The following is a 20,720-nucleotide window of genomic DNA, read 5'->3' on the forward strand; positions in this document are numbered from 1 at the left end:
AGCACGGCTGGGCCTTTCCTTAGATCTGCTGTCTTCCTCTCTGCTTCTCTCCCACAAGTGGCAGACAAGCAAATGTGACCACAGGTCTGTTATTGCTTATTGCTTATTGCTCTCGTGAGCACTTTCCCCTTAGATGGAAGGCTCTGTGATGAGGCGTGGACCTCTCTAACCTTTCTTCTCAATGTATCTGGGTCACCCGTCACCCCGGCTGACACTGTGCAAGTGTTCTGTGGACAGATCCCTAGTGGTCTGGGGGAAGGGGAAGCTACAGGCGCTGGAGGATGATATCATGCTTTGGGGAACACAGAGACTCTTTGGAGTCCATTGAGTGAGGGTTCTGAGATGACCCCAGCCATCATTCTCTGGGGGATTGTGGTGCATCTGCTTTTTGAACTGATCCTGAGGCCCTGTTTTTTTTTTTTTCTTTTTCATTTTGTGTGTGGTGTGTATGTGTGTACGCATGTTTTTGCCTGTGTGTGGGTTCACGAGGATGTGTGTGCACTCGCACTTAGAGGCAGAGAGACCGATGTTGGGAATCCAGCTTGGTCATTCTCCCACCTCATTCATTGAAGCAGAGTTCCTCAGTCAAACACATCCCGAGACAGCGTGGTTAGCCTCTCTAGCCAGCACACCCAAGTTGATGTGGGTTTCTGGGGGGATCAGACCTGCAGTGCTCACACCTGCAGAGCAAGCACTTTTACCCAGTCAGTCGTCTCCCCAGCCTCTTAGGCACCAACTTGGCATGAGAGAAGACATAGCATTTATTGTGCGCCCCCGGGCTCTTTATGCCTATCAATCCCCACAGTATTTCAAATCCCCGTGGGGCTTGTCTGTTAAATTCCACTCCCTACTGATGAGAAGCCATGCAGGGCAGCTGTGAGGTAGGTTCGGGTCTGGGATTTGAGCCTCGGAGCTCTGACCACTGTATTAAGAAGAGTGCCCCAGTTTCTCAGGGAATGCAGCCCCTTGCAAAGGCTTGTGACACTGATTCCAGGCCTTTAATCCCCTTCTCGCTCTTAGACTGTCCTCAAACTGACTCCTGCCAAGCTTACCCTGAGAGGTTACACTGTCTTTTACAGATGGAAATGTGTCCCTTTTCCTTAAGTATCTCGGGTGTCTACAGGGAAACCAAAGACATTAGGAACCAATGCCTGACAAGCTCTCTTCCCGCATGGGAGAGGTGATGACTTAAACAGGAGTCAGCGAGACTCTCACGTCTCCCCCAGACACTCAGGGGATTCACTGCCAGCAACTCAGTGCCTTGGTTGATGCATATCAGCAGCCTGATATGGATTTTAGAAATGAATGCTGCCTTGTGCAGCGGGTGGGAAATATAAATTCTGTCTCAGCTGAGAGCGTCGGGATGAGGGTCTTCGGGGAGCGGAGGGGTGGGTTCCACAGCCTCCCTTTGGACAGGCGATGCTTCTTATTCCGATCACACGGTCAAGATGATAAGGGTCCAGCAGGGAAAGCTCCAGCTTATATGTCCTGGTGTGTGTGTGTGTGTGTGTGTGTGTGTGTGTGTGTGTGTGTGTGTGTGCAGGAGATAGGTGTATGTACGTGTAGGATTGTACTTGCAGATGCCTGCATGTGTGATATGGTGGCCAGAGGTCAACTTCAGGGGTCATTTCTCAGATGTCATCCACCTTTGGCTCTCTCTCTCTCTCTCTCTCTCTCTCTCTCTCTCTCTCTCTCTCTCTCTCTCTCTCTCTCTCACACACACACACACACACACAAATATCTTTGAAAATAAAGCGACCAAGCCCAGTTGATAAATGTTGGTACCGTTACGGTTTCTCTTTAACCATGAACTGTCTTCTGAACATTCATCACGTTTCCAACAGAAGGTCAAAAAGAAAAAGTGAAGCAGAGCCCAAACCTGTGCATTTCTCCCGAAGGCTGCTCCAGGCCCTGCCTCGCTCTTTCATGTTGTTCAAAAGGTGTCGAGAATATTGCAAGTCTGGCTTGGGGCCGTTTGTCTCTCAGAGACGTGTGAGGGATGGGGGCGGGCCGGCCTTCTGTTATTCATGATTTCTGGCTGTCTTAGGAGAACAAGGAGGTGTCCTCTCCAAGCCTGTGAATCATGTAACAACCCCTCAGTGTCACCAAGCAGGCACTGGGCACACCCTCCTGTTTCAGAAATAAATTAAATCCATGAATACTTTCCTTATTTTTTTTTAAAACAGTCTTATCTAGTTCTACAGATAGTTAATTTTTTTTATCCTTTCAATAACTTCATAAAAGGCAGGAATGGAGAATTCACATCTGTCTATCACTCTCCATCTGGGTCCTTTGCACTGACTACTTCACCTAAGGTTCCCACTGTCCCTTTAGACAGCAGCAGGGTCACCCCACTGCAGAGAGGAAGAGACTGAGGTTCAGAGAGCTGCTGTGCTCACTGTCCTGGAGGGGTCAAATGACCCAGGAAGCTTGAGCTACAGGTTTACCACGGTGTGCTGCCCCTGTAAATGTGACCTGTGTCGCAGTTTAGGGGATGTTGATAGGTCCTGAGGATTTATAATTGGGCTTGGGTATTTGTGGTATGCAGGGCATGAGAGGGTGGTAGGAACCGAGGGTACCATCACACGTGAGGCCAGATGACCGTTGTGATGAGGAATGCTGGGGTTAATTTGAGCCGTAGAAGGAAACTCTGGCCTTCTAGAAACATCTCTGGCAATGAGCATACTGAACAGATGTGAGCAGAGTGAGCAGAATGGCGTCACCATCGGGCTGTCGTCACATGCTCTTCTTCTGTGGAAGATGAGGCGAGCACACAGAACAATATGGTTGAAGGACTAGAGATGTAGATCAGTTGGTAGTCTGCTTCCTGTGTGTGCATGGGGCCCTGGATTCCATTCTAAGCACCACATAGATCAGGCATGGCAGTGCACACCTGGAATCCCAGAACTCAGGAGGTAGAGGCAGGAGGACCAGAAATTTAAGGTCTTCCTCAGCTACATAGCGAGTTTGAGGCCAGCCTGGAGTCTGTGAGACCTTGTCTCATACACAAAAAAACAAAACAAAACAAAACGAACAAACAAACAAACAAAAAACCCAAAAAACCAAATCCAAACACAACCTGGAGAGATAGGACAGAATATATTTTCTTGCCAACAAGAGTGTCTGTCCCTTAGTTGATGCCCAAGGTGAAGGCACATGTTCGTTGAAACACAGGCTGTGGATTTGTTGAAGAATCAGTGAACCAACTTCTATCCACAAAATCTCAGGGACCAGGCCTGTCAGGTGACAGAGACAGCTAGCTGCAGCAATGAAGGCTCCTAGGACCTGTGAAGATGCTTTCAGGCCCACGTCTGCAGCATTAACTTTTTGTGGAGATGCTGCAGTGAGTAAGGGCTGCTGGACCCTGAGGGAGCCCAGAGCAACCCAGACAGGCGACTCCTCAGTGTATACCCAAGGGCATCTACATCAGCATCGCACAGAGACACTTGCTCATCCATGCTCATTGTGACTTAGTTAGTAGAGCACTTGCCTGGTATGAATGGAGCCTTGGGATCCATCTTCAGCACCACATTAACCAGGTATGGCGGTCCACACCTGAGTCTCAGTGCTCAGGAGGTGGGCATTGAGTTAGCCTTGGTGTCCATCAACAAACAGAAGGGTAAAGAAATGTAATGTAGGCACATGGAGATGTCTGGGTGTTGGAAATTCAACTCAAGACACTGCACAGGTCAGGCGAGTGCTGTACCACTGAGCCACACATCCCTAGACACCACACAAGGAGGCTTTGTTCATCCATAATGGATATCACTCAGGGTTGGCTTGACCCATTTCCTGTGAGCCTATACCCTCAGAAACCTGAGGTAGAGCAGTGCCCTCCAGGTCTCATGGTTAGGGTTAGGGAGACTGAACCCTCAAATCCTCCCTGGATACAAGGGACATGTGGTTTTCATAAACCAACTGTACGAAGGCTGGGGTGGCGGGATGCCAGAGCTGGAGGACAGATCTGTGCCAGGATGCTGTCATCTTCTTGTTTTTCCTGCATCCACTTCCTTCTGTCTTCTTCCAGCTGTGACATCTCCTCAGCATGACTAGGTGTCCTTGTGGGGATGGAAGAGAGGGATCTTTTCCATTTTCTTTATTAAAAAAAATCTCCGGAGGAAGAGCCCAGAACTGATTGGCATGGTTTAACTCTGGGCTTAGTTTGTGCCGGGCCTCAGAGATGGGTTAGGCAGGGGAGGGTGAGTGATTTGGTGCATGCTGTGGAAAGCAGAGGTCATATGTGGCTATAGCCTTTTCTTCTAGGTCAGGATTTAGGATGAAGAAAGTGTCGAAGCCCAATGGACAAATCAATGCAACAGAATCCTCCTTGGGAAGGTTTCTACCTCAGGTGTTAGAGATGTTAACAAGTTTTCAGGTTAACCACTGAGTCTTGGAGGACTGGAAAGAGAGGCCCTGTTTGTGTGCTATCTAGACTAGCATGGCTGTGAGCCCAGAGCAGCCCAGATAGGCAGCTCCTCGGTGTATACCCAAGGGAATCTATATCAGCATCGCACAGAGACACTTGCTCATCCATCCTCATTGTGATTTAGTTGGTAGAGGACTTGCCTGGTATGAATGGAGCCTTGGGATCATCTTCAGCACCAAATAAACCAGGTATGGTGGTCTACACCTGAGTCTCAATGCTCAGGAGGTAGGCACTGAGTTAGTCTCACCTGGCCTCACACACACATCTTCTCTCTAGTTCCTTATCTTCATTTGTATCCTTTGCCACCATCTGATAATACCACAAGTATCTGACGACCTGTTGCTGTTCGTTTGTATTTGTGTTTCTCACATTAGAATGAGCTCAGTACAGATGGAGACCCTGTTTCCATCACCGACATGTGCACCGACAGCGTCTCATCCTGGGTGTGTTAACTGGATGAATGAATGAACAGGAATCCCCTTGCCTGTCTGCTACTCATTGATTCAGTTTTTAATGCAGCACCAAGTGAATGGCCATTATGTTCAATGTAGGGAAAAAGGAATAATTAAGTGTTTGGTGTTTGAGAATTTCCCCTCCATGATCCACTTTGTCATATTGAAGGGACACTGTGTGAACCCACAAGGAAGCATTTGGGCAGGTGCTTGTGGGGCAGGAGGCCAGGAGTCCCTGTGGTGTGCTGGGATACACCCTCTCATCACAGGACTCTATCCTATTAGCAGGCATCCAAAGGAGAAACGCTTCAGAGATGATCTCTGGAGGACAGGAAAGGGAACTTCAATATGTGTCAGCTAGGACTTCACAGGGCCGGTTCTGCCCCCACATTGTGGCTGCTGAAGTTAGCATGACATACGTCCACAGCCAGAATCTATTACAGGGGTGGCTTTAGCAGATGACCCATCTAGTCACAGCCTGTCTGACCCCCTCCGCTCCATCAAGAGGGAGGGTTTGTGCATAGAAGACTTTGGGCGAGAGACGTGGTGATTATTAACTGAGAAGGGAAAGGAAGACGTGTGGACGATGGGAACCAAAACGAGGAAATGCCGTGTGGTGACTCTTGGCTCCCAGGGAACGTGGTATCCGTCCCCACTAATGAGAAAGCAGCTGGTTTGAAATTCTCACTCACTTAATTATATCAACATGGTGGACACCTTGTGGGCTGCCTTCCCAGGTTGGGATAATTATCCTTCCTTTTCTGATTTTTCTTTCTTTCCGATAATTACCTCCTCCTACCTCTCCTCACACACGAGAGTGGGCTGCTGGCAGCCATGTTTACACTTGGAGCCAGCTAAGTTGGCCAATCTGATTCTCAGAGGATCTGAGGTCAGTTAGTACCGGTTGCAACTGTTAATGGGTAACGTGCCCATTGTAGGGCACGTGTCCCGGAGCATGGGAGGTAGGATTCACCATTGTTCAAAGTGAGAAGAGGAAAGTGGAGGGGTCAGAGCTGAGGCAGGGGGACAGAGCCCGTGCCCTTCTGTTTCCAGGCTCCAGTTGAGGCCTGCGGATTGAGCAGAATCCAGTAAGCATGAAAAAGCTCCCCTGTCCTTGCAGAAGTTCGGTCCTTTGTAAGGAAAGAGCCCTAAGTGGGCTGAGGAGATCTAGTTTAATCCCCAGAGCCCATGTATGGAAGTCAGCAGGGTTGCACACACCTATAATCCTACAGCTTGGAAGATGAAGACAGGTGGTTCCCTGGGGGCTCACAAACACACACACACACACACACACACACACACACACACACACACACACACACAGATGGACAGACAGACAGAGGCAGATACAGAGACACAACACAGAGGCGGTGGGGGCAATAAAACGGTGTTAATATTTAGGAACAGAGCAAATATGCAGCAGAATGAGGGCCCGGCAATGGGAAGTTAAGCCAAGGAGTGCTTTGGAAACCTTCCCCCGTGAGCCTGGGCATCTAGCCTCCCCCTGGCAGCGGTGGGCAAACTTGGTCCTCTGGGGTCTTTGAGCCGAGGCCTTTCTGCAGATGCCCTGAAGCAGGTGGCAGGCAGGTTACTGTTTGTCGTGGACGTTCCCCCCTGGAGATAAAAACTCCCGGGCCGTGGAGGCCAACTTCCTCACCTTCACGGTTCATGGCAGTTTTTGGTGCAAGTTTCTTTTTCCTTCTCTGTGTGTGCTCATGTGCGTGCAAGGTGCCACGCGCATGTGCGTAAGAGTGTACAGAGGCCAGAGGCCAACCTCGGGTGCCAGTCCTCCTCAGCGGCCACAGACCTTGCGTTTTACTTGTCTGCTTTTTGAGACAAGGTCTCGTACAGAACCTGGGGCTCCTGGATTCACCTAGGTTGACTGACCAGGGAGGCCCAAGGCTTTGCCCGTCTCTACCTCTCCAGTCCTGTGATTGTGGGTGGATGCCGCTTCATGGGGCTTTTTAAAAAAAGTGGTGGCTAGGGATTTCACTCACATCCTCATGCCTTTATGCAAGCGGACTGCCAGTCTAGGCGTCTATCTGGCCTAGAAGTTTCCTTTCCTAAAACCAAACGATAACAAAAACCGTAAGTAGTTTTTAAATGTAAAGATACAGACCTGGATAAGAGTGCTACCTCCTTCCCTTCTCCCTTCCTCCCTCCTCCCTCCCTCCCTCCTTTCTCTTTCCTCTCTTTTCTTTTCCTCTCTATCCCTCTCTCCTTCCTTCCCTCCTCTCCCTTCTCCCCTCTATTCATCCCCTCTCCAATGTTGTAGCTCATCAGATGCCCTCGAACTTGTGACAATCCTCCTCCCTCAGTTTCCTAAATGTGGGGGATTATAGGCATGTGCTACATGCCTGATCCGGTTCTCTATTGATCCCTCAACACGAACCTACAGGAATAAGGGTCCCTGAATGGTGAGGTGTCAAGGGGAGGATCCGGGATGAGAAACAAGGAAGACAAAAGCAATAACTGGGACCAGGAAGTCTTGAATAAGCTGATGACTCAGGCCGAGTAAGTTAAGAAGCACAGCATCTTATATACTATTGCAAGGGTTGGGATGACCAAGGTCAGCAGGAAGCTAAGTTAGACAGTGTTGGAAAGAGAACATGGGGTCCCTCAGAAACAGCTGCCTAAGGACTGATGACCACAGCCCCGGGGGAAGAGTTGGAATCCAAAAAACCACAACCTTGACTGTTCATCTTCAGACCGGCCTTGCCATATATTCTCCTGGACAAGGACACAGAACTGTCCTTTCATCAGGGCCTCTGGGAAAAGTCTTGGGTTGGCCTGGCTCCCCACAATCCCGCTAGAAGATGCTGAATTTACTCAGATGCTTTTATGTGACTAGTTTATGCACATACCCCAAGCACTTTCGTCTCCTGATCCGGCGCTTGTGCTGTGGGAACCTGCTCAGCAAGCCTCTCCCAGCAGGCTCAGAACTGAGAAAAACTGGAACAGGAAGCTGGGCAGGACCCCATGCTGGGCCCTCACCAGGGAGACACTTCCCCATTCCTCTGGGCATCCTTTGATGAGTAGCAAGTGCTTGGGTCTCATCCTTAGTTCTTAAGTGCTGGTGCTTTTGAAATCTCCTTATTGTCTGGATCTCCTTGGGACGGAATGCATAAATGAAAAAGTCACACAGACAAGCACTTTGCACGAGATGACAGGCCTGGCCTCATGGAGTCCTCATTAAGGGGCAGAAGTGTTTGGATTGTGCTTGTGTGTAGGGTGCGGTTGGACCTTGCTGAGCGTGATGGGGACAGGGCTTTTCCTAGTGATGGAAATAACTTTCTTTCCTCTATGGTGGGGGCAGGAGCAGTGAGTCCTCTTGGGAAGGTTTCTTGAACATCTCACGTCACTATGAGCCGCAATCCCATCTTGTCCTTGACTTGGAATAGACACAACCAGTGTGGTCCAAGCTCATGAGCACCATGTGTCACTATTGTTACACTAGTCACTTTCACGGCTCAGGTGGACCTCCTCAACACAGGCTCCTGGACTTGCTCTGTCTCTAGAGGCTTGCTCAGAGCCCACTGATAGCAGCACTGACCCTGAGGTGGCCCTGGATTTTAGCTTCAGATATGTTGTAAACTCTCCATGTCTCTAAAATGGTGTGATGGTCAACTGTCAATTTGTCAAAGCTAGAATCACCTATGAAGAGAGTCTCAAGGAGGGGTTGTCCAGATCAGTTTGGCGTGTGTGTGTGTGTGTGTGTGTGTGTGTGTGTGTGTGTGTGTGTGTGTGGCGGGGCGGGGGGATTATCTTAATTGAAGTGGTTAGACCACCCTCAAATGTGAGCTGAGTGGCACTATTTCATGGTTTGGCCCCTGGACTATATATGAATGAAGCAAGCAAGTGAACACAGGCACATTCGTTTCTCTGTCCTCCTGTGGCTGTGATATGATTAGTTGTCTCAAGCTCCAGCCACTGTGACCTACCAACAGTGATGGTCTGTGGCCTGGAATTGTGAGCCAAAATAAATGCTTTCTCCCCTACATTGCTTTTTCTCAGCGTATTTAATCACAACAGTGGATATGGACTCATCCTCTCCAGGCACATTCTCTACATTGTGGGTACCAACCTGAGTCTGATGCCTGGAACACCAGAGAACGCAGCCCTAGGTTTCCACTAGACAAAAAAAAAAGCACAAGGAAGAAACAGTGGTGATTGTAGCTGGGAGAGGCACAAGGCAGCTACTCTGTGGACAAAAATGGAAATATCCAAAGCCATGAAGGAGAAGACTTGAGAAAATAAACCCTAAATTTGAGGGAGGGGAGAGTACTCTGAAGCCCTTGGTGCTCTAAGCATGACCACAATGCCTCAGACCAAGTCCAGTAAACCTCATCACCAAAGCCTTGAGGGACAGTTATGCCCATTGCTGATTAAAAAAAAAAGAATTTATTTCAGCACCCTTTGTATGAGTTTGAACATATCTATCCTTAAATGAAAAAGTCTAAAACTCATGAAAAATTGATGCAAAGGCATACCCCTGAGGAGGATATTAACAGTTCATAATTAGACTAGCTCTGACTCAGATTATGGAACTTTCAGGCTAGAATTTAGGATAACTATAACTGGCATGTTAAAGGTTAGAATGGAGATGATGGACAATGTAAATGAATAGATGGGTAATTTTAGCAGAGTTTAAGGGCGTGCAAAAAAGAATACAGGAATACTAGAAATAAAAGTGCACAGCAGCAATGATCTTGATTTTTAAAAAGATATATTTCCCTTTTTATTTGTGTATGTGTGCACATGCACACATGAGTGTAATGCCTATGGAGGCCAGAAGAGGTCATCGGGTTCCATGTAGCTAGAGTTATAGGTGGTTGTGAGCCACCTAGCATGGGTGCTGAGAACTGAATGCAGATCATCTGGAAGAGCAGCCCATTCTCCTAAACATGGAGCCATCTCTCTAGAGCCAGATTTCAATGTTTGGATGGATGAACTTCTCACCAGGATAGTCAGAGCGAAGGGAAGAATCCATGAAGTGGAATGTGTCGAGAGAAATTACCCAAACAGAATCACCAAGGGAGTGATAGTGTAAGAGAAACCCTCCAGCAAGAGGGAGGGAGGAGGGAGGGGGAAGCATTTGCTGTGAGGTGGTATTAAATGATCATGCGCGCGTGTGTGTGTGTGTGTGTGTGTGTGTGTGTGTGTGTGTGTGTGTGTGTGTAAAGCCAAATAACGGAGCTACAGAAATGTTTGAAAACAAAATAGCCAAAATAATCAAGGTACCAAACTTTAAACCTGAGAAAGTCACACACCACAGAGATGAAAAACACAAGCAAAGCTTACGCTAGGCATATGACGTTCAAAGCTGGGAAACAAAGAGAAAATCCTGTAGGTGCCTGAGCACGGTGGGAGTGACAGCTGGCTAGCTGTGGGGATCGGTGGCCTTGATTTCCTGACCTAGCATTGAAAATCAAGGCTCCCTTGGTGAACTCTTGACCTGTGGTCAGTGAAGTAGTGTGTAATCTACTCCTCTGCCTGGGCTGCTGAGTTCACATGGGTTGATGTGCTGTTCGGGTCATCTCTGTCTGCTGCTTTACATTACTGAGAAACGTGTGTTAAATGTCAGAGTCAGTGGTGTGACTGTGGTTGTACTGATTTTCTCTATTAGCTTTCGTATACGATACGCTGGAGCTCTCCCCATATATCCCTATGTATTTGGAAAAAGTTTAACCACGTTTCTTGTGTGTGTTGTTTATATGTTTCGTGTGGCTGTGTACACATATGCACATGAGTATATGTGCGTGCATGTGGAGACAAGAGGTCAGTATCAGGTGTCTTCCTCAGTAATTCTCTGCTGTGTTTCTGTATGTCTTGGAGCTTTTGGTTTTTTGGCGTTACCAGCAGGTCCGCATAGACCTGGGCCTGATGCAGGTGTCTGAGATGTCTGCACTTGCTGTGCTGGGGGATGGTCTGTATGTCAGTTGTTTGAGATAATAAATAAAACTGATCGCTTCTAGCAGAAGATACGGACTAACAAAGGAAAATAAAAGAACAAACAAGAACACTGCAGCGCCGCCATGACCAGCAGCATGTAAATCGTAACCACCAGCACGTGCAAGTAAGATTTATGAAATGACTAATTTAAGCTATAACACATTAGCAAGAAGCCTGCACGGCCATACAGTTGTAAGCAATATAAGTCTCTGTGTTTACTTGGTTGGTCTGAGCGGCTGGGATGGCGGGTGACAAAGATTGTCCTGACTGTGGCAAGGCGGAAAACTCTAGCAACCATTCTCCACTGTGTTTTTTGAGGCAGGGTCTCTCACTGAACCTGGAGCTCATTTATTCAGCTTCACTGGATAGCCAGCAAGTCTCTCGCCCTGTCTGTTATTCCTCAGTGCTGGCATCATGAATGTGCCACACTTCTGGGGCCTGGGGATCTGAACTCAGGTCCTCATGCTTCTGTGGCGGGGACTTTACTAACTGAGCCATCTCGTAGGCCCCTTGTCCTTTATGTGGCTTCTCTCTTTATCTCTAGCCATTCTTTCTGTGATAGGGATTCATACAGACTCTGCAGTTCCCCTTCATTAGGTCTTCATGGTGGATCTTTCTTTCCTCATCTATCTCTAGTGTCTCCATTTTTTATTGTTGTTTGTTTTTCTATTGTGTCCTTTAAATTATCTGTCAGATAAAAAGCACTGTTACAGTGATTTTTTTTTTTTTTTTTTTTTTTTTTTTTTTTTTTTTTTTTTTTTTTTTTTTTTTTTTTTTTTTTTTTTTTTTTTTTTTTTTTTTTTTTTTTTTTTTTTTTTTTTTTTTTTTTTTTTTTTTTTTACTTTATTCAATGAGTTTTTTGTACTAGAACTGTATTATGATTCTGCTACATTTATTCTTATAATGAGTTTCTTGTACAGAGTATATGCTTGCACCCAGGACTTTAGAAAACAACTTGGTGATCTGTGTATTCATTTATACATGTAACTCATTCCTATCTCATATTATTATCTGCAGGACAAGATTGGAAGGTAATATCCTGCTCTTATCTATTTTCCCATCTGCTCTCTGATTTTTCTCCCTCATTTCTGCTGCCCATCTGGCCAATTGAATATTTTGTCTCGGTTTATTAGCTTATTGTTTTTATTGTTTCATAAATATAATATTTAGGCTGAGGACGTCATAGCTCAGTGACAGGATGCGTGCTCAGCACATGTGAAAATCTGGGTTCCAGTCCTCAGCATCAAGATGTGTTTAAAAAAAAAGAAATTAAAACACTTGTTGTTTTTATGTGTTCCCACCACAGCTGCTATTTGCAGTATGTGTCAAAGAATCCGAATTCACCTTTAGGTAAATACTGCTTTAGATGTATTAATATATAGCCCATGAAATCTTACATTCCCAATTACTCCTCCCCATCTGCTCTAGTTTGCCATCTATTTTCTATTTGCTTCAGATGAGAACACATATTACTATTATTTTATGTTAAAGAGCAATTAGGACTCTGAAAAAAATGGTAATTTTAGTCTTGTTTAAATCACCCCATTCCTCATGCTCTGATGTCTGTGTGTAGATATGAGTGTCTGACTCATTATTTCTTCTCCTTAAATGTTTCTTCTTTAACATTCTTTTTCAAAGTTTTCTACTTTTTAATTTTTTAATTATCTCTGTGTGTGTGTGTGTGTGTGTGTGTGTGTCCATGTGTGTCCACACAGGCATATAAATGCAGTGCCCAAGGAAACCAGAGGGGGGCGACAGATTCCTCTGCAGCTGGAGTAATAGGTGGTTGGGAGCCACAGGACAGGGGAGCTTGGATCCAAATTCAGATCTTCTCTAAAAGCAGTATGCATTCTTAATCACTGTGCCATCTCTGTGCCCCGCTTAGCATTTCTTCAGTTACTTCAGTTAGTTAGCAATTCCATTAGTTTTTGTCTGAAAAAATTTTTTGAAGAAGTTTTATCTTTGATACAGATTTTTATCATAGAATTATAACTTAACATTTATTTCAGAAGTAAACTGATGCCATCCTGTCATTTTACAGCATGTGTGATTTCCAGTCTAACCACCTAGCACTCTCTCTTTTCATTTTCTGTTCTTTTCCTTGTTTTATTTTTTCTCTAAAGCCTTTTCCACGATAGAGTTCTTTATTATATAACTATACGATTCTTTTAATTAAGCATCTCTCCCAGGCCAGCTTTTAAATCCCGTGAGGGTGGGGACTATGCATGGCCTTGCTCTGTGTTCAGCACCGAGGATAGCTCCTGGGTCTCAGCAACCATGGTTAAAAAGGGGGTGGGGGGGAGGCTTTTTATTCTTATTTTACAGATGAGATGCTCAGGCAGAGAAAGGTTGTATGGTAGCAGAACATGCTGGGGTTCCTAACTTGGTTTCTGAGAGACTGCATGAGTGTACTGGAGATCCTAGGCTCCTCAGGGTCCTTCTTGAAGGGTCTTAGCCCCAGAGACTCAGAGGTAACATGTTCAGCATTGTCAGAGAAAGAACAGATAAGATCTAGGTAGCTGGGCCCCAGACTGTGGTACTGATTTGCTCACAGCAGCCCCTCCCTGGACACGAGGGTTTCCTGAAAGAGTGCTAAAGTGATAAATTATACATTGAGTCCTGGTCTGATGTGGAAGAATAAACGTGAAGGATACATAATCTTTCTACAGGTATAGCTTAGGACGATTTTTATTTTTGAGAAAAGGTCTTACAACCATAGCTTTTGCTGGCCTGGAACTTGCCGGAGCGCAGGCTGGTTAGAACGGAATCTTTAAAAAGCTTTCTTGGGGGGAAGCAAATGCTAGAATAGCTTCGAGGAAGTGAGGAGCCCTGGTTATTGTCCTGCTTGGATGGACCTTGCCCTGGGAACCCATATGATTACAGTAATGCATGGGAGAAGCTGATCAATTGTCATCAATGTTCCTCTATGGCTCTGGCTGGAAGGAGCCAAAAGAAAGCCTGGGGCCACCATGCAGCCAGGCAGAAGCAAGGACCGAACTTGAAATCGTGATAGAAGAACGTAGGGGCAGGAGCATGCATCCCGACGCCATCCGTATAGTCTAGAAAGTAAAAGCTACTCTATAGTGGTGAAGGCTCCTGCTGCCAAGCCTGACAACCTGAGTTTGAGTCCCCAGGACCCATGTGGTAGAAGGAGAGGGCTGACCCTCTCAAGCTGTCCTTTGCCTTCCATGTGTATGTATGTGTGTGGTGTGTGTGTGTGTGAGCACACACTAAAAGTAACTTGAAAATAAAATAAATAAATAAATAAATAAACACCATCTGCCTCCCTGCTGCATCTTAGTGGATTTTGCGACATGCAGTAAGACCCACAAAGTGTTTGGTCCTATGTCAACGGGTCCTCTGCCTGTTTACATCTGGAATCTCTGGATTTTTTTTTCCTGTGAATATCTGTAAGAGGTGCTCTCTCTGACTCTGTAGTGTAGGCACAGCCTTTGGGCTGGGAAAGGTCACAGCAGACCGCCTATCGCCCCTTTCCTGTTCACAGCCTGAGGGGCCAATAGCAGGCTTGATGCAGGACGGTAGATTTAGCCCGCATCCTTCCCGCTGTTCTGAGTGGAGAATGAAGTGAGCGACTCCCAAGATCCCCCGAGGAGCCATTCCCATATCTCAAGGCTCCCTCTTGTGTCTTTTATCCTGAGATAATGGAGTTGCAGACGTGTAATAACTCGACAGTAACATATTAACCTCTAAAGGCAGCTTTCCCAAGATGACATTTTATAAGCTGTTTTAACACACTGGAAGATGAACGTGACGTAGCTCAGTCTTTTTTCAGATCTCCATGCTCCTGGCCTCTGCTCTTCTTATATGAGGATAGATAGCACTTGGTTTTCTATGCTCCTCTTGGGGCTTGGAGGGCCCTGAAGGTGTCGTTTAGATGAATGATGGGGGCCGGAGAGTCGGCTGAGCAGTTAGGAGCACTGACTGCTCCTGCAGAGGACCTGAGTTCACTCCCAGCACCCACATGGCAGCTCACAACCATCTGTAACTCCAGTTCCAGGGGATCTGATGCCCTCACCTGGCCTCTGCAGGCACTGCACCCACATGGTGCACCCCTATACATGCAGTCAAAACACCCATACACATAATACTTTTTTTTTTTTAAAAGATAGATGAATGATGGGAGTGGGAACTTGGATTTTACACTGCCGTATCTTTTCTACCTAACAGGTACTTATTCCACGTTGTAATCTCAGTTCCTAGTCAGAGGGTCATACTGAGTACTGGAATCCCAAGGTCATACGTGTTCATCAGCTTCGAGTCCCCATGCTTCAAGCCCTGTGTCCTTTCCTGATCTGTTTCCACCCACGATATATGGAATGAATGTCATTTATTTTTATAATATCGTGTGTGTGTGTGTGTGTGTGTGTGTGTATGAGGTTGAGTATAGGTGTGTGCAGGTGCATATCCATCATTCCTCAGGTGCTGTCCAACTTGTTTTTGAGACAAGGTCTCTCATTGGCCTGGAACTTGACAAGGAGGCTAGACTTGGCTCTCAGATCCCCCTGTCTCCACCTTCTCCATACTGGGGTTACCGGCATGTGCCACAATGCTTCTATTATTTTATTCTATATTTTTAAGTGTGGATTCTGTGTTAAACTCACTTCCTCACACTTGTGTAACAAGCACTGTAGGCCTGAGCTGACTGCCCAGCCTGACTTTCACATTTCCTTATGCCTTAGCCGGAGAGCCTTGCTGACTCACCCGCCCATCCCTTCTTAGGTAGGCACGCATTATGACATTCTGGATGGAAGGGATGCCAGGAGCAACAGCTGTGACATAATGACACCTTAGGAATCCTCCGCATCCTGTGCTGTGCTGGGGACAGAGTAGTGAGTATGTGTCCCAGCAAAACCACCAAGGGCATTTTGAGAGTGTTTGGCATTGCAAGGTGAATGCGGGTGCTCAGCGTGGCAGCAGTTACCTTTTCCTGGCTGAGCCATCCTGTTCTTCCCCCACCCTATTCGGAGACAGAATCTCTCACTGGCCTGGAACTTGCCAAGTAGGCTAGTCTGGCTGGCCAGCAAGCCCCAGGAATTCACCTTTCTCTCTCTCCACAGCTCTGGGATTAGGAGTATATGCTATCACACTTATTTATATTTAATTTAATATGTATATTTTGCCCTCATGCACATATATGTGCACCATGTGTGTGCAGTGCCCGTGGAGGCCAGAAGAAGGTGTCAGATTTCCTGTACTTGGATTACAGATGGTTATGAGCCTCCACATGGGTGCTTTGAACTTAACCTGAGCCTCTGGAAGAACAGCCAGAGCTCTTAACCATGGAGCCATCTCTCTAGCCTATCTTTTTTTTTCCCTCCATGTTGTAAACTGTAAATTCTGGGCATAGATCTTGGGTCTTCGTCTTTGAAAGACAAATGCTTTCCTGACTGACCCATCTCCTTAGCCAAGTGATTTATGTTCTTTGTTTGTTTGTTTTGTTTTCCGAGTCAGGGTTTCTCTGTGTAGTTTTGTGCCTTTCCTGGAACTCACTCTGTAGCCCAGGCTGGCCTCGAACTCACAGAGATCCACTTGGCTCTGCCTCCGGAGTGCTGGGATTAAAGGCATGCACCACTGCCACCTGGCTGTGATTTACATTCTTAAGATGGAAGTTCCTAGAGCCAACATGTCCCTGACTTTTGCATGCAGTCAGAGTGATTAGAGGTGGGATTTGGTGTGGGCCGACAAGGAAGGTCAGTGATCACAAGCACAGGAGAGCTGAATTCTAGGAAGGCATATTGAGAAAGTTCTGGAAATGGGTGACCATTCTTTGAGGCAGGAGGAAGGTGACAGTTGAAATCTCTGTGTTGGCTTTGCCTTGGCTTCAGGCCCTGTTCTCTAGGGGTAGAGTGAGCAGAGTCCAGGGCAGGTCATGACCTCTTGGAACTCAGCTTCTCCCAGCTCAGTGCTCATACAGAAGGGGAGGGCTTTTCGTGACAGGCTTTAATTCCTCCCTGAGAATCTAATGAATGAGAGTCAGGTTAGCACCATGGGTACTATGGAATATAAGAGCTCAGCCTTCTGTCCTATGTCCTGCCCTGAGTAGGAGCTGCGTTCCAATTGTTCTTTTCATGATTCTGGGCGTAACAGCACATGCTTAAGTCCCTCCCACATGCCTTGAAAGACGGACAGCTTTCTTGGCTCATTGTTGCATTTCTCCCTTAAAAAAGCAAGGCTGGAAAGAGTATTCTTCTTTCTAAAGTTGGGAAATTAGGAGAACAGGCCCCGTTTTAACCCCTCACTGGGACTGTAATGTCAAGAGAGACATCAGCCACCACTGTCATTGCTGTCTTTTAAGAATATCGTTCTTTTAATTGTATAGATTTGTGGGCAAGTGTATGGTAATTCCACACTTGTGTGCAGTGTGCAATGGTCAGACGAGAGCTTCCAACATTTCCACCTCCTTAGACGTTTAAAAAATTAATTCACACCAAGCAGTGGTGGCACACGTCTTTCATCCCAGCACTCAGGAGGCAGAGGCTGGAGGATCTCTGTGAGTTTGAGGCCAGCCTGGGCTACAGAGCAAATTCTAGAACAGCCAAAGCTACACTGAGAAACTCTGTCTCAAAACAAACAAACAAACAAAAAAACAAAACCAACCAACCAAATAAATAAATAACTCACACATAATGGTCGTGTGTGTGTGTGTGTGTGTGTGTGTGTGTGTGTGTGTGTGTGTGTAGGATACCCCAATATAAATCCAATAACTCCATTTGTATCTTCTATAATTGCCCTGTGGTTGGAGCCTGCAAGTTCCCTTCTTTTAAATACTCATAAAATATACAATAGGTTATTTGAACTACAGTACTTTAGCTCTTCTGCGTAAGAGTGGGGTTTAGTGTTCATATTCAGGTGTGTTCTGCTGCACAACGTCTAACCTCCCATCATCTCCGTCTCTGAGTAACTGGAGCCAGGTCGGAGGCCCCTTTTCTTCTCCCCGCCAGCCCTTAGCCATCTGATGTCCCCTTCTCTCCATGACCTCCCACTCTGAACAGCAAATCTATCCCAAGCTGATTGGGAGGGGGATTTGGGGGCAGATTTTATTATAGTTGAGTTTTAAAGTTCCTAGATATCATTCCTTTGACAGATTCATAATTTGCACATAGAGGGGCTGGGGAGACGGTTGAGTTGGTGAAGAGCTCACCCCCTAAAACCAAGGACCTGAGTTCAGTCCTCAGCATCCATATAGAAAAACAGACGTGGCGTTATGCTTGTGAGCCAAACTCTGGGGAGGCAGAGATGGGAAGATGCCAGGGGCTCCATGGATAGACAGCCTTGCCAAGCCAGTGAGTTTCTCTAGTGTAATGAGACACCCTGCCACAGAACACAAGGTGAGTGAATGGTCCCCGAGGAATGGAATGGCACTTCAAGTTGACCTTTGACCTCACTCCTCAGTCCCTTCCCTTGAACTCCGCACAAAGACCCTTTCCTGATGGAGAACGAGACCGCGGCGTTTTATTTGCTCTTGCCCAGGAGATGGGAAAGAAAGCAGGGGACTGATGTGTCTAGCCAAGACCCCCCCAGCAGTGGGCAAAGTAGAGCGCCTCCAAGTGCTGCGAAAGGGACCACTGTGAGATGCCACCTCCCTCTCTCCAGTGTCTGAAATTGCGGTTTAGTGTTTGCAGGATTAATCCCATCCGTGTTTCTAGTGCATTCCACGAGCACTTAGCCTACCAGGATTTTAATTTAGGGCAGAACCCTCTTGATTTTTTTTTTCTTCAGTGGCTTCGCTTTATGGCCAGAACAAAACATTTTCTTTATAACATGAACACCTTTTATGCATCTTCAAATGTGGTATAAGAGTGGAATAAGATACACCTGGGGCTTGATTAGTGGTGGTTTGCGCCCATAAGAAAAGGTAAGATAAAGAAAACAGCGCACTCCCAAAAGGCAGCTGAGGTTTCACAACCCCGTTAAATTATGTTTATGGTTTAACTTGTCAGTATTTTGTAACACAAAACGGCTTTCCTGGAGTCTATCTATCAGCTATTTGTCACTAATTAGTGCCTACAAATTACTCTTTGTACCCGTCCTGCTCTTTGGGTGCCTTATAAATCAGAGCTGTCGAGGCCCATGAACTTCTGCTGGCGTGGCGTGTCTCTTGCTGATGTGTCTCCATGTTCTCGCTCTCCCTCCCCCCTCTCACCCCCCAGGTCTCCAACACCTGTGATTCTATCTTTGTGAATGGGAAGGAGATGAAGAGTAAAGTGGGCACCATCGTGAACTTCACCCACCAGCACTTCACCTCCCAGGTGGAGATCACCGTCTGGGTGCCCCGCCTGCCGCTGCAGATAGAGATCTCAGACACGGAGCTGAGCCAGATCAAGGGCTGGAGGATCCCGGTGGCCGCCAACAGGAGGTGAGGAACAGGAGGCGGGCTGTGGGTGAGAGGCTGCTGGGGCCCAGGTGTCTGTGGGAGGCAACATCTGAGGTGTGTTGCCGTGGGCTGGGTTTGGCTTCCAGCAGTGCATGGCAGTGCTCTGGACTCGGGTTGCTGTGGCTTTGACTTGGAGGATTACTAGCCATTGGACATGAGGAAATTACATCAAAGACAATAGTAGCAATACCAGCGATGCTATGGGTAGCTTCACGGAGCAGTTTCTAGGATGCAGGAGAAGGTGATGTGAGATTCTAAGAGGCACCTACACAAAGCCTGGCATTGGGAATATAACTACTTCCCACTGCCTGTCATTCCTACGTCACTCATTCTCCCTTTCCTCACTGTCAGTCATCACACATGGAGTGAGGTGTCATGTGGTGAAGTCCGCATGGCTGGAGATGAGACTGCCTGAGTTTTAACCTTGGTTCCTCCCAGGTACAGCCCTGTGACCTGGCAACTTCCACTATATATTCTCCAGTTTCCTCAACTCTAAGTTGGGAACAGCAGTATTATAAGAAATCGAAGAGTCCAGTGAAATGATGTGTGCTGCAGGGGGAGGCCCTAAAGTCAACCTCCTCTCGAGGATCCCCCATCTGCTGCTCATTCAGGTGTAGCGGTTTGAACAAGACTGTCCTCCACAGGCTCATGTGTTTGAACACTAGGTCTCCAGAAGGTGGCGCTGTTTGGAAGTTTATGGAACCTTTAGGAGGCAGAGTCTTTCTGAAGGAAAGTATCTCACTGGAGGCAGGGCTTTGAGAATGCACCTTACTTTCTATTCTTACTCTTGTCTGCTTCCTGAGTATGTGTACAACCTGGTCAGCCATTTTCCTTTTTAGCTCTTGCGGCCATGTCTTCCTCACCATGATGGACTGGATCCCTCTGGAACCATGAGACAAAAATCAACCCTTTCTCCCAAAAGTTGCTTTTCCTCAGGGTATTTTATCACAGCAACAGAGAAGAAACAAAGCAATCCAGTCAAGTGTCGATCTGGTGCCGTGCCAAGGAGACTTCACAGATGCAGTGACAGCCAACCACCCATCTATCTTAGGATGTGGAGATGATCCAGGAGGGTCAGACCCATCAGATGGGGCCCTCAAAACCAGAGCGTCCCTTCCAGCTGGTGGTAGGAGGGCGTTGGAGAAGTCTGAGGGTGAGGACCACTTGACAGAGCAATGCTGGCTTTGAAGATGGGTCGACTCATGCACCACGGAAAGCGGATGGCGCCTTTAGGATCCAGGAACCCTTCATGATGAACAGAGGCCACTGGGCACCCAGTCTAACTGTAGAAACTGATCACTCCCAACCCCTTAACCAACCGGACTGTCTGGATGTCAGTTCTTCCCCCAACGGCTTCAGGCGAGGGCCCGGCTGACATCTTGATTTCAGCTTCCTCGTCTCTATGCAGAACTCCCCGTGGGAGCCTGGTTGGACCATGACTCACAGAACGGCAAGCAAGCCAATGAACGGTGTTTTTTTAAACTGTGAGGTTTGT

The 20,720-nt window shown here is 47.0% G+C and overlaps 1 protein-coding gene across 1 annotated transcript in view; it reads left to right on the plus strand.

The window, feature by feature from the left end:
• Tmem132b (transmembrane protein 132B) overlaps positions 1–20,720 on the plus strand; it is a 40,665-nt gene that overhangs the window by 10,428 nt on the left and 9,517 nt on the right. Inside the window, exon 2 of the mRNA XM_028894305.2 lies at positions 19,002–19,207. Coding sequence (XP_028750138.1) covers positions 19,044–19,207 — 164 coding nt within the window. The 5' untranslated portion in view covers positions 19,002–19,043. The remainder of the gene's footprint in view (positions 1–19,001; positions 19,208–20,720) is intronic.

Source organism: Peromyscus leucopus, chromosome 23 (genome assembly GCF_004664715.2).
Source record: "Peromyscus leucopus breed LL Stock chromosome 23, UCI_PerLeu_2.1, whole genome shotgun sequence".
NCBI classification, from domain to species: Eukaryota; Metazoa; Chordata; class Mammalia; order Rodentia; family Cricetidae; genus Peromyscus; species Peromyscus leucopus.